This window comes from Megalops cyprinoides, chromosome 8 (assembly GCF_013368585.1).
Source record: "Megalops cyprinoides isolate fMegCyp1 chromosome 8, fMegCyp1.pri, whole genome shotgun sequence".
Taxonomy (NCBI): Eukaryota; Metazoa; Chordata; class Actinopteri; order Elopiformes; family Megalopidae; genus Megalops; species Megalops cyprinoides.
Genome location: NC_050590.1, coordinates 4226120 through 4240294, shown reverse-complemented (window position 1 = coordinate 4240294; position 14175 = coordinate 4226120). Strand labels below are relative to the sequence as shown.

Genomic DNA, 14175 nt, shown 5'->3' with positions numbered 1-14175 from the left:
AAGACAACACCTTGTGGCCAAAGATGTAACTGCAAGAATAGAAACAGGACTTGTAAGCAGACGTGAAATGAAACGAACTGGCAGAGACTCGAGTGATTTAAATAAAGGCAGCCGCAAACAGAAACAGTGATTCCTAATCCAGCTAAAGTATGGTATTGAGTACCTGGAGGAAAAGGTGCAGGTGATTCAGCCTCGGACTGCTGAAGTGAAAAGAGTGTGTGTCCCAGGTCCTGACGGTGTTGTGTGTGCGTGTGTGTGTGTGTGTGTGTGTGTGTGTGTGTAGCTGTCCCATCTGGAGGATGACCTGAGGGAGTGTAAGAAGGAGCGGGATGAGGCGCAGCAGAGGGGCAGGACTTTGGAGCAGAGGGTGTGTGCCCTGGAGGCAGAGCTGGAGACCAAATCTCACGCCAGAGATGACCGAGCCAAGCAGATCAAACTCATGGAGGTGAGCATGAAACGTCTCGGTGTTTGTAAGTATTCGGTCAAAACTCGGCCTGAAACGACGGCCTAATCACAAAGATTGTTTGATGAACACGATGGAAGGTGTTCATACACCTGTGCGAGAGCACAGTGTGTGGTTCATTGTGTCTCGGTGTGTCCTGGACTGGGTCTTTGTGCATCACCTGGACTCCCTGCGCATCAGTGTCTCACAGCGTGTCCCTGTCTTCAAGTGTCTCTGTGGATCACTGGCAGCTCGATGCCACTGGATGTCTTTTTGTACATTAGTGTGTCTCTGGCTGTCTGTGAGTGTTTTTCCGTTTCTTTCAGTGTGTCTGTGTTCTTCATTTTCTTTGAATCCAGGAATGTGTTTTTGTGTCCTGCACTCTGCGTGAGTGCGTGTGTGTGTGTGTGTGTGTGTGTGTGTGTGTGTGTGTGTGTGTGTGTGTGTGTGTGTAGTGTGTGTGTTTGTGTTTGTGTGTGTGTCTGAACAGGCCCAAAGTTGTTCATTGTCTTGCTGTTGGCAAAACAAGACCACGCAAACATGTTTCCACAAACAGTGCAGAGGTGCGCACTGACCATCAGGAAGGTCAAACGAGAGATTTTCGCCATCATTCTTTCCTAAAACAGGCAGGAATCCATTGTGACCTCCTTTGTCATTTTCATCCAAAAAGACATGACATGCTTCGTTTACTCATCTGTATCAATCTATGCTGTGGTATTTTTGTAGGTCAGGGGTGGAATTTTTTGATTTTCAGTACTGGTCAGGCTAGTCAATTGAAATTGCTGCTATTCTGATGGAAGGAACTCGGGGCGGGGGGCTCAAAAGATAGAACAGATAGTAGCCTGTGCACCGAAATACTGACCTGGGATCAGTTGCACTTTCCATCCTTGTAGGGGGTATGAAATATAATCTTATTCCTGAGAATAAAGGGATGAGGGGTGTGGTGGTTCTACCACTGGTAACCATAGTAATGACAGTGGGCCTAAACACATCAAGTCAAGTTTATTTGCCATAGCGCATTTTAACAGTTAAGCAGTTTACAAATGGTGTAATGGGTTGTCTTGAGGGGAATAAGAAGCCGGGAAAAAAAACTTGTCAGTTGGGGAAAAAAACTGGAAGGTTATTCCACAACCCCAGGGAAAGTGGAGAAGAGACTCCTGGAAAACGAAGCGAACGTAGGGATAACATGTCAGAGCCGTCACACACTAAATGCACCGCTGTCCTCCTTCCCTCCAGGACAGAATCTCCCAGCTGGAGCTGGACCTGGAGGAGGAGCGGAGCAGTGGGGACCTGCTGATGGACAGGGTCGACCGAGGCCGAGAGCAGGTAGGTCATGACACCCCCACAACACCGCAACAAGCAGCGCCTCCCGGCCAAAACCACGGAACGCCACCACGCGCCCCCATCCCGCACGGTAATTACTGGCTCATCTTTAGCCGCTGGCGTGGAAGGGAACATTCGATGTAGGTCATGGACGCCTGGCAGATTCACCCTCCAGAGCTTCCTGGTCACACTCTTTGTGTGGATCTGCCAGCTCTACCTGGCACCGAGCAGCTTCTCCCCAATGCCCTGCACCACGGCACAGTGTGTGTGTGGCACTTTTTATGGCGTCAGTAAAAAAAAAAATTGAAAGTTAATTTATGCTCTGGTGAGAGTTATTGCATTGTAAGAGGATCTTGCATAATCGCTGGCTTTGGCCGGGAGCCGCTTGGTGTAACTGTGCCCTTTCCAAATTTTATGCATCACTTAAAAAGGGCTCTTTCTATTACAGTTTTCCTGCCAGAATTTGCAAGCTGCCAAACATCTCAAGTTTACAGGGTTCGGAATTCACTGAGCTTGTCACTGCTGGGAAAGATAGATCACAGTCCTGGAGACTCCAGTCTCGGTTTTTTCATGTCCTTGGGGGCAGGGGAAACATTACAACTTAGGCCCAAACAATGAAGCGTCTTCCTCATTGATGAAAGCTGCTGATTGAGGAGTTTTTTATGATCTGAGACTGAGAAAGAGCGCGCGTTTCCAGGAGAAACGGAGAGAGTCAGCAGTTGCCTCGGCGCGCCGTCTCACCGTTCTGCTCGGCGTATGAGGGACGTGGTGTTGATGCAGGCGGCAGGACAGATCGTATCGCCCGGGTGAACCGTCACTTTCAAAAGATACGGATCACAGCCGACTTTCTGACCAGTATGTTCTGTGTTGAAGTACGTTGAGTAAATCTGTGGCTTTGTGTGTCCTCTTTTTTTTTTTTTTTCCTTTTTTGACAGCAGTAGCTTGGGTGTTCCTCTCCCTAGACGTGATGTATTGAGAAGCAAAAAATCATCCTCTTCTCAGGTCTTATCTACTCCGGATGCTCTTGCTGGCCCGTGCCATGTCAGCCCGGCGCCGAACACTGCGGCCGTTTTTTGTCCTTGTTGGCTTTTGTCAGTTTGTCAGAGTATCTGATCTGTTCCAGCAGAGCTTGACTGGCACTGACCGTACTCCAGCTCGAGAGCTGTCTAACACAGGGACGAGCGGCACTTATGAATTTCTGTTTTTCATGTATAATGTATACACTGCATATGCCCATGCAGAGACCGGCTTGAAAAACACCGAAATATGACAGCTGGCTTAGAGGACACGGTTGTGTTAGTGATCCTTGCACTATGTGCATTTCTGAAGGGTGTTGCTGCCATGTTCAAACAATCTTTTAAGTTGGAAGCAGTGGAATGACAAATAATTAGCATTTCAGTGTAGCTGACGGTAGTAATTTCCTTTGAAAGATGTTTAGAGATGCCCGTTTGGGGAAATCAGGGGTTTAATGTGGGGTAATTGGCTAAATTAAAGAACAGCATTAGACCACACCTCGGGCGTGTCTCTCAGAGCTCTGTATGCAGTGTCACTCCCGTAGAGCAGCTGCTCTGATTGGCACCTCCACTGAATACAGCTAGCTACTTACTGACTGGTTTGGGGAAGATGCTTTAATTACAGACTGACTTTTTCTCATACCTTTGCACCATTTTATGTCTCTCGGAGTAATGCTGTAAAACGAAATGCAAAGAACTAAATTATGAGAGAAATTTGCTAATGAAAAAAAATCGGTTTCCTCCGTCTGCTTGCTCTGCTTTGACCGTGTCAAGTACCCAGGTATTGGAGCACAAACTGAGAGAGACTGTCCCCCCTGTCTGGGAGTGTGGGGTCAAAGTATGCCAGGGGGTGTAGCATGTAACATAAGTGTTACATAAGTGACCATGTAGAAATGCAACATAAGTGACCATGTTGAGGCCAGGCCTGTGTGTGAGGATGCTATCTGTGGACAGCAGGATGGTGATGCATCCTACATACAGGCATGAAGTACCCCTCCCTACAGCCAGGACCACACAGCCCTCCAGAGCCACGCTGCAAAGCAGAAGCAAGTATGGAAGCAGACCACTGTCCCACAGACAAAAGTACAAACTCAATTGCTGTGGTTGGTGCAGGCAGTTGGGGGGGGGGGGGGCTGTTGCTAGGGAAACAGCAGGACTGGGTACAAGAGGAGGAGGGGGAGGAGGGTGGGGGCCGGCTGGCCGTGGGGGTCTCGCGGCGAGCTGCATCGGCGGGAGAGAAACACCTGCGTCTCTCCTGGCTCCAGGTGTTCCTCTCCTGTCTAAATGAGAGTAATCTCCCCCCGTATCTCGGAAAGCTGATTAGTCTCGCCGCGCGTCTCGGCCCGCTGACTCAGCTCCCCGGAGCCCGGTGCCTGCTCCCTGCGTCCCGCTTATGTGGGCCATCATTCATACAGGCGGGCCCCAGTCAGCCTCTAATTGGCATAAAATATCACCCATTCTGGGCTCCTGTTACGAAAAAAAGAGCCAACTGCTCTGTATCGATCAGTTGTCTTTCTGCCTCTCTGTCCCCCCCCCCCCCCCCCCCCCGGTCTTTTTTTTTTGCTAGATCGTGCCTATTGAATGTCATTAAAGAATGGCGTCTTTCAGTTTTGGTTGAATTCACAGTCTGGTTTGGTTTTTTTTTTTTTTGGGGGGGGGGTTTTGGGTCAGCTTTTTTATTTCCCCTTAAAGGGAAGATTTCAATCTCCAGTTTGCCGGGAAATCTCGCCGTGAAGGGGAAATCAACTGGTTTTTGGTCTCAAAGGTTGCCTGAGTTCGTTGGTTGTCAGTAAGACAATGAAAAGTTTTGAAGTGTGCCCAGAAGTTGACCCGGTCTTTCTGGGCCATCAAGGTCGATGAATTTCACCACATGTGACCATTTGAACTGGGCAGAAGGAGACTCGGAACAATGTTTCCTCAGCAGGGAACAGACCATTCTCACAGCTAATCTCGTTACTCGGAAGCCAAGTTCAAACACCAACATTTAGATGGTAATTTCTGTCCAGCCTTTACACTGTGAAAGGATCCCTGTTCTGGGGGTTGAAGGGGACTGTGTCACATTCCTGCGGTTAGTCAGAGCAAGTCACGCTGAATACTACAATATTAGAGTTATTAACATGTACCTGTGCAAAGACATGTCTCAAAGACATGTCTTGTTACCTCACTCAGAGAGAATGCAACTGAGCAAGTGTGTTCCAGAAACCAACGTGATTAACCAAAGGGTTTTTCAAAGCTTGTTGATTGAGACCTGTAAGGCCTCACTCTCACAGAAATGAGCTGTGGTTTTCAGCAGTGTGTGTGTGTGTGTGTGTGTGTGTGTGTGTTTGTGTGTGCGCATGTGTGTATGTGTGTGTGTGTGTGTGCACGTGTGTATGTGTGTGTGTGTGTGTGGTGTGTGTGGGTGCACGTGTGTGTGTGCACGTGTGTATGTGTGTGTGTGTGTGTGTGTGTGTGTGTGTGTGGTTTGTGTGTGTGTGGTTAATGAGTCTCTCTCTGCTCTCCTGGCAGCTGGAGCAGATGAGGAATGAACTCCTGCAGGAGAGAGCTGTCCGACAGGACCTGGAGTGTGACAGGATTGCGCTGGAGAGACAGGTACGCTCCGCCCTCATTCATCTCACCACCCTCCCGCGGAGGCCTGGCGACTCCTATTAAAACTCCATTAAACCCAAAATAAAGGACATTTCCTCTTAATCTCTCCCTTTCTCTCTGTCTGCTTGTCTGAAGCTCTGCCTTTTTGGCTCCAGTAAAGCTGGAAACCTGTTGTGAGCCCCATGTTCTTGTACTCTGAATTGGCACAATTTCAGCATTAAATTACCTCATCATGCTACATGGCATTTGCTCAGCAGACATACTTATCCACAGCGACTTATGTAACCTATTTCTATTGTGGGATATTCAAACATGCAGTTTGGGTCAACGGGGTTCAGGGGTTTGCCCAAGGATTTCACCTGGGAAATGGAACTGCCAACGTTAGGGTTATGATCCCTGCTCTTTACCTCTACACCACACTGTTGCTCTTTACCTCTACACCACACTGCTAGTCCTTACCACTACACCAATCTACTGCGTCATTGTTTTGAGGTTGAATTCATGCGCATATAGCTGGCCCAGAGCGTGCCATGATGCTGTGTGCAGTTCATGGGATTATCGCACCCTCTATGTCCCAGAATAAGGACCTGAAGAGCAGGGTGGCCCACCTGGAGGGCTCCCAGAAGTCCAACAAGGAGGGCCTGGTGTCCCAGCTGGAGATCCGCATCCAGGAGCTGGAGGAGAGGCTGGAGAGCGAGGAGAGGTACCCATATTTCCCATCATGCCCTGCGCACACGTGCGGAAAACACTTTCTCCACACTTTTACTTTCCCATTAACAGTAAGCCAATAAACTGCTACAAGGCAGAGTGGTACTGGTAGTGAAAGTAGAATTTGAGACTGATTTTTTACTTATTTATTTAAAAATAAATAAGTAAAAACTTACGGCCCACCTCACTGTTTTACACGGGACTGTTGTAAAGTTTTTGGCAATAAGGAAAATTACTGTGATGAGAGAATGGGAGGCATGAAAGTTTTTTCTTGTAATGATGAAATAATTAGACAGGCAAATTGGGCTGCATTAGTTTAAATGTATTAATATGCATCTTAAACTGAATCTGAAAATCCTACAAATGAAAAAAAAAAAAAAAAGTGAATTGCATTGCGGCCGAGTTCCTGAGTCAGAGTGACTCATGAAAACTGCACCGAACACATCCACTTCTGTGGCCGAGGGTGTCGCTCAGGTGGTTGTGGGATTGTGTTACAGTTGTGTCCTCCGTTCCCCCCCGAGATAAAACTTGCTGGGAACGTCACACTGCCAAATGCATCCCGGACTCTCAGGGATTCCACTGTGTTTGTGAAATGACCTGTTAAAGAGGTTATTCTGGCTGAAAACTGGGCAGGCCGTATCAGGTAGCTGGCAGGGCCACTGGCGGTTGTAGGGGGAAAGCTTGCCAGTTTAGCGGTGCCAGCCTGTGGAGGCTCTTGTTGAAGGGGGCACGTGTCTCGTTTGCCAGGGACCGTGCCAACCTGCAGCTGATGAACCGTAAGCTGGAGAGGAAGGTGAAGGAGATGGTGATGCAGGTGGATGACGAGAAACACTCTCTGCAGGACCAGAAGGACCAGGTAAGGGCCGCGCCCACCTTTGCCCAACTCCGCCCGTGCCCCCCCAACACTCTGATCATTGAGCGCAGTGCATACACCTGAGAATGTTCAGTACGCCAAAACCCTGCCATTCACCATGGAGATTAGGATCTCAAATCCATTACCTGCTGTGCAGGTAGCAGGCTCCAAATACCCCCGCCCCCCACAGCGCCCCCCCCCCAATGGTATTCCTCCAGTCATTTGGGGACAGAGAGAGGGGGGTGAGAGTGAGCTCCTGGGCTTTACCCGTGGTTCTCTCCCCCCCCCGCAGTTGAACTTGAGGCTGAAGGCTCTGAAGAGGCAGATGGATGAGGCGGAGGAGGAGATCGACCGGCTGGAGCACGGAAAGAAGAAGCTCCAGAGAGACCTGGATGAGCAGCTGGAGGCCAACGAGCAGCTGCAGAGCCAGATCAAAGCCCTGCGCAGCGAGATGCGGTAATACACACACTATTACACCTTAGTAATGCATTATTACACATGTTACTACAAACACTTCACAAAAACGGGGCGACGAAAAATCTTTTGAAAATCTCATGTGTTTGTGTCTGACTTTAAGTTAAAAAAGGATGCACCAAAGCAGTGTTTTGTTTTCATGCAGTTAATTTATTGCGTACCCCCACACAATGGCAGTGAAGGAATTAAAACCTTTCCAGCTAAAGCCTGTGGTGTAAATAGCACAAACATGAAATAAAAACGCTTGTAAAAGATCATTCTTCTTTTAATCTTGCTGGTTAATTAAATAAATGTAATTAATTTGTTTTTAATAAGTTGTTTATTGACAGGTTTTGTCAATTTGTGCAACTTTAATAAAAGTGATAAATAAATGAAAGTGTTATTCCAACGAGATTAATGGTTCAGCCCAGGAATTTATCGCAAATCCCTTTATAATATATTAATGCAAAGCAAAACTGTAACAAAACTGTAATAATTATAATTTCACTATAATAAGAAAAAATATATATTCTCAATACATTTATTGTATGGGCATGTATGTATGAATGTTCATGACTGTTCCAAAGCAGTGCATCAGAGTTACTTACATACCCATATCCTCTTTCTGAACATTTCTCTCCCTTCAGGCGCAAGAACACGTCTGCCACACTCCTGAACGATCTGGATGACGACGACGATGACGATGACACCAGCACTGATGGAGACATTTACTACAGCTCGACGCTGGGGTTCAAACGATCCAGTCAGGACCCCATCCCGTGAAGCCTCTCTTTGTGTGATGGGACACCACACTCAGCTGAAGCGGGGTTCTCACTAACTCAAACGACTGGAAAATGGACTGGACCAAGGCACCACTTGTCTTTTTGATCTCTGGCTGGACCTGTGCATTTGTCCCAAGTGTGTGCTAACATAGAATAATGCCAAGTGCCTGATTATACTGTAACTAGACGTTTTCATTGGATTCCCTTTTTAGAATAAGCCAATCACTGCAATAAGGCTGATGATTAATCTTCAGGTTTAGTATCCTAGATACAGTTCAGAAAATAGTCATTTTTAATTTCTGTACATAAAAAAAAATCATGACTGCCTCTGGTTTCCTCCAGGTAGTGCTGTATTGGCTGGAAATCAAAGCACAAGGCCTTATCCATTCACAGTGAAATATTTATTGGCTGGTGAAAATATGAAGGAAATTCAAAATGAAGGTGCATGAAGGGAAACAAGAGACATGAGGGATTGACCATTTTACTTATTTTAATTGATTCTGTTGTATTCAAAATATAGTAACATGCAATTACTGACTCAGTTTAATGCCTCAATACAAAGCATTTATAATGTAGTCTTTTTATATAACAAATGTATTCAGGGTTATAAATCATGTCTGACTGATACAAATTGGACGATGATTTATGTAAAGCCACTTTTATTAAACAATAACAAAGAAAAAAATCTATATTTATATTTGAACTGCTTATGTCATAATACCCCAGTTTAATGGTATATTCTCTTTTTATTTTCTGCAACTGAAATGTCCAAGATCTTAATCAGTCCAGGTCTTTTGCTATAGAAACTTGACTTCCTTACAATTAGAAAGCAGAGTTCTTATTCCAGCTGAATCTGCATTCCTTAATATCATGATTAAATACATTCCTCTGACTTTTAAATGTAATTATTTCCATTCTCACTGTGTAAAACATAACCCTTTGCAGAGCTGTATTGCAGGTATTTCTGAAGTTGTGTTTGGAGACACAAACAGTATTAATAATGGTTTTGTCTGTCAGCTTGCTTAATAATGAATACTAAATACTCCAGACAGCATGTGTGTGTGCGCCTATCTGTATGGGTGTGCGCACGCGTGCAAGCATGTGCACGTGAGCGTGCACGTGCACATGCACATGCGCGTGCATGTGTAGAGGACGGCTCTTGTGCAGGTTCATGTGAACAGGGAGTTTCAGCAGGAGTGCTATAGTGACAATCGTTGACCCGTGTCTACACTGTGATGATTTGCACTGTAAGTTGGATCCACCTCTGAAATGCCAAACACCGCCGTTGCTACGCAGGGCTGACCTGGCTTTCGGCACAGACTCCTCCATTCTTTTTGGGGGAAGGAGGTTTTTAAGAGAAGGAAAAACTGCCACTACCTCTCTGTGTACTTAACTATATTGCGAAGGCTTCAAACCTTGCCAATATGTAATAAAGTTACTGTTAGAAAAGCTGTCGCACCACTGTCTTTCTTAACAAAGTCTGTACTTATGTTTGTCTTGTTTTTGAGAAAAATTGTATGCAAAATGTGTCTGTTTGAATGTGTGCCATGACATCTTGCAGGCAGTGCATGGAGTGTGTTTGTTGGCCATAATGACTGTAATGTAATAACCAAAACACAGACACGCTGCTTCAAGGTGTTTCTCCAAGGCCTTGTGCTGTCAGGCCAAATCAAAAATGCAGCTGTATCAATATCTGGCCTATTTTTTTAAAATAAATGAATTAGTAGCTCGTTGCCCAGTGATTTGCTCTTCCAACACATCCCCTGTGTGTTGCCAGCGGTCATGACCCCACTCGGCCCCCGGGGCTCATGGGAAATGTGGAGGTAAGGATGCGATTGGTCCCCGGTGGTTGGAGGGACAGAGGGTGCAGTGTCATGGTGTTAAGCATGCCGTGTCAGTTATGACCTCATCCTTTAGGAAGTTCTGCAGTTGAGTGCGGGGGAGGGAGGCACACACTCAGCTGTCCAATGTATTCCTCGTTCCTCGCAGCCATTGTTCCCAGGCCGTGACCTACATTTGTTGCTGGCCTGCAGATCACAAACAATTTAACCTCTTAAGTGAGAGGGTGCCTTCTGTGCCCCCCCCCCCCTCCCTCCCTGTCATTGGACAGGCCCTCACGCATTAGGGGGCAATGTGGCAGCGCAGCCCATTGGACCTGCTGTTGTCTGCAGTTTAAAGGCGGGCCATTCCTGGCATTCCTACACTGCTTGGGTGAGCACACAAGGGTGGACAGGGAGACACCATGCTGGGAGAGGGGTGTGGGACTCTTTAATGAATGGGAGACCGTCGGGGAGATGCAGATATGAGCCAGTTCTACTGCAAAAGAGTGTAATTCTTAGGTGTCTGGCTAAAATCATCCTAATTCTTTACATACACGAATAACAAGACGCGACAAGGAGCTGGGAGAATCCAAATGCAGAGATGACTCGAGACACAAGCGGTTTGGTTCAGAGAAAAAAGGTTACTATTACTGGAGAGTCAGGAGATACAGAAGAAGAAGGCAAGAGCGAGCACGCACGCACGCACGCACGCACGCACGCACGCACGCAGGCACACAGCCATGTCAGCTCAACAGTGAACAAAGACAGGAACAAAAAGGCAGGGCTTAAATAACAGTAAACACAGGTGTAAACAATAACTTTACACAGGTGAAAGACATTAACTAAATGAGACGTAGAGAACACAGTTATGTATTTATGGAAGTTATGTAGCCATCTGGTGGCCAACCTGGAAAGCAGCAATTAGATTCTTGAGACAAGACCTAATTGCCCTAATTTCAAACCTAAAGCAACACAATATTTGAAATATTTGAATATATGCTTGTGTAGGCCATAATACAGGCTTGATCTGAAGGTATTGTAGAGTCTACCCCATTGCAGAATGTCACTGATAAACTGACATCATCCACTGTATTCAGACGCTCATTAGCCTTTCTACGTGCCCTTTCTCATTCCAACCTAAGTGTCAGCTGCCGAAGTCTCAGTATTTTATGATGCTGTAACGCCATCTAGTGGTAAATTTCTAAAAATTGCATTGCTTCACACAAAAAGTGGATGTAAATTCTTTGCTGTTTTGTTAACTTTGTTAACAACCTAAGAAAAGAAAACTGGAATGAATGATGGCGTAAGGAAGTAAAGATCCAAGGGAGGTGTTTGGTATAGAGTCGGGACCATTTTCACATACTTTGTGACTCCCATAATGTTTACATTAAAATCAACCCACAGTTGTGTGAATGAATGGCAACAGTATGGCAAACAGGTGTTCAATTATTTTTATAAAAACGAGTCAGGTGTCCTTTAACATTGATTATTTTTGAGCTGACCCCATTTTACCTCCAAGTGGAATCACTTGGGTGTTATACTTGCTGAAAGCTTTATGTTTCACATCATGAGGAGCAGAGACATGAGTCTTTTGTATGATAGCCTCTCTCAATATACAAGTATACACACGTGCACACACACACACACACGCACGCACGCATGCACGCACACACACATGCATGCACGCACACACACACACACACACACTCACACATTATGTGATATTATATACGATAATAGAGAGATTGACTGATGGGTGGATGGGGTTGATTGACGCATATCAATGGTCTCCTTATGCTTGACTGTTAATGACGGGGTTGTAACAAGCTAATGAATGCCAATAGCAGTGAACCTCCCCCCAGGCAGATGGTTTTTATTGCCCTGTCTGTCAATCAGCTAGGTGTTTGCATGAGGCCGAAACCCTAGAGAAAGCCCTGGGGAGGGGACCCCCGCCCCCCCCGCCCCCCGCCCCCCCCCCCAACCAGGAGGAGAGACCCAGGCTGCACTTACAGTGGCAGTGTAGCATAGTGGTTAAGAACCAGGACTTGTAATCAAAAGGTTGCTGGTTCGATTCCCCACGCGCGTACTGCTGCTGTACCCTCGGGCAAGGTACTTAACCCACAATTTCCTCAGCAAATATCCAGCCCGTAAAAATGGTCAACACTGTAATTGATGTAAGTTGCTCTGGATAAGAGCGACTGCTAAATGCCAATAATGTATATAATATACAGCTTTGAAGAGTGCTGCTTCTGAGGTCGGCTCTATTGCTGGTTTTTGTGGGGGTGGAAGGAAGTGTGTAAATATTGTGCCTGCAATGCTTGGCCCAGACAAGGGAAGTGTGTCCCATACTGCTTAAATAAGTTAAATAAATCTTCTTTAAGCAATTGCTATATACAGCCAGGTGGAATTTATTCAAATAAGCCTGGGGAGGGGGGTGGGCCTAGACAGGTCGGAGTCTGCTGTTAACTCAGTCAAGTTTAATTCAATTTCATTTAAGACATGTATTATAATAATTTCAAACTTGTATTGTAAATTGCAACTGTATATTAATTGTATAATTGTAATATAGGCTATGCATTTTAATATCAAAAATAAATTTGAAAAATTGAATTATATATTGAATTGAACTGAAATTGAAATATAGTTTCAGATTTCTTATTTGCACGCTAAGTATTCCACATATACTTCTTGTAAGAGAAAAACAATGAAAATTCTGTTTGTTCGAGGTAGAAAAACAACTCAAACAGACACAACTTTATTTTCTGTACTTGTATTTTATACTTTACAGTTTCATCTCCCCTCACACATCTGATCTGTTGCTGTCACCTTTCACTGTTTATTTTGTGCTACTTACAGAAAGTTTGTTGGAGATAAATCTTGAGTAGTCCTTGCTAATCTTGAGTAACCCTTTACTAGCAGGAATTTTGTTAAAAATTCACTGCCACTCAAAAAAAAAAAATCAGCTTCCACAGCAATGAGCTAGTGCATGATTGCAACGTTAGATAATGCGTGTGAATGCCACACAGCAGGTTTCCTGCAAGTTACCAAAACACAAGTCAACAAGCGTCAAGAGACGAGAGTGATGCTGGATCAACAAAGGCCTCTGTTGTTGGTTACATCACCAGCTGCCCACTTGAAAACATCACTGTGACACCCTGCCAGTCTAGAGCTGCTGCTTCAAAACCACAGGCCAGGCTCATTAAGAGATAACACAGGGCCTCTAATGTTTTTATTACAGGTCAGTGGAGCCAGGACAATGCTTCAGGCCGGACTCGATCGCAGCTCTGGCCTCAGGCGCAGCTTTGCTTTAGTCTTAGAAACTCACATGCACGAAAATTAACCTCAGTAGCCTGCTAAATAAGGTTTGTCATTGGCCCGGCTTAATTAGCGTTCCACCAACTGACAGATGTTTTGGAAAATTCGGGGCGTTTCCTGATTTTGCTGAGGGGACACATCGCACTCCGTGCTCAGCTATGCTACTTTAAGCATCCCGTTGTTCCTGTAAAACCAGCGGCATGGCTCAAAGGCAGAGCGCTGGATGAATGGGTTTCAACCGCCACTGCAAAGAGAACACCATCAAAGAGACCGGAGTGGAAATGAAATAAGATATATGTGGATGTCATTGTACATCGGCATGAGTTATTATTGGGCCTCCTTACTTTTATTAATATCAAGTCTTTTGTAGGTGCCTGAAAAGAGGATTTAGACTACATTGTACATATTGTGTTGCATTGTATCATATCATATATCTATATATATATATAGTGTGTGTGTGTGTGTGTGTGTGTGTGTGTGTGTATGTGTGAGTGTGTTTGAGTGTGTGTGTGTGCGTGCGTGTGTGTGTGTGTATGTGTGTGGTGTGTGTGTGAGTGTGTGTGTGTGCGTGTGTGTGTGTGTGTGTGTGTGTCTGTGTATGTGTGTATATCTCTGTCTTTGCTGTATGTGTGTGTGTGATTATATTTGTATGTTTGTGAGAAAGTATATATGTGTGTGTATGTGTGTGCGTGTGTGTGTGTGTGTGTGTGTGTGTGTTTGTGTTTTTGTGTATCTTTAGTAATTGCAGTTCAGGGCAGATGGCAGTGTTTCAGTGCTGATTCATATAACGTGAAACTATTGGGAAATGGCTCAGGTTAATAATTATCTGTAAGGCGGTGTGTTTGATGTACTGGTTTGCTGTCCCTTGAAAGGAGGT

At 45.4% G+C, this 14175-nt stretch overlaps 1 protein-coding gene across 1 annotated transcript in view; it reads left to right on the top strand.

Annotated features, from left to right (window-relative positions):
* LOC118782147 (cingulin-like protein 1) overlaps window positions 1-8750 on the top strand; it is a 35622-nt gene extending 26872 nt beyond the window's left edge. Inside the window, exons 13-19 of the mRNA XM_036535423.1 lie at window positions 284-445; window positions 1679-1768; window positions 5287-5370; window positions 5946-6070; window positions 6823-6931; window positions 7221-7384; window positions 8029-8750. Of these exons, the coding sequence (XP_036391316.1) occupies window positions 284-445; window positions 1679-1768; window positions 5287-5370; window positions 5946-6070; window positions 6823-6931; window positions 7221-7384; window positions 8029-8164 (870 nt within the window). The 3' untranslated portion in view covers window positions 8165-8750. The remainder of the gene's footprint in view (window positions 1-283; window positions 446-1678; window positions 1769-5286; window positions 5371-5945; window positions 6071-6822; window positions 6932-7220; window positions 7385-8028) is intronic.
* Window positions 8751-14175: the final 5425 nt, after the last annotated feature.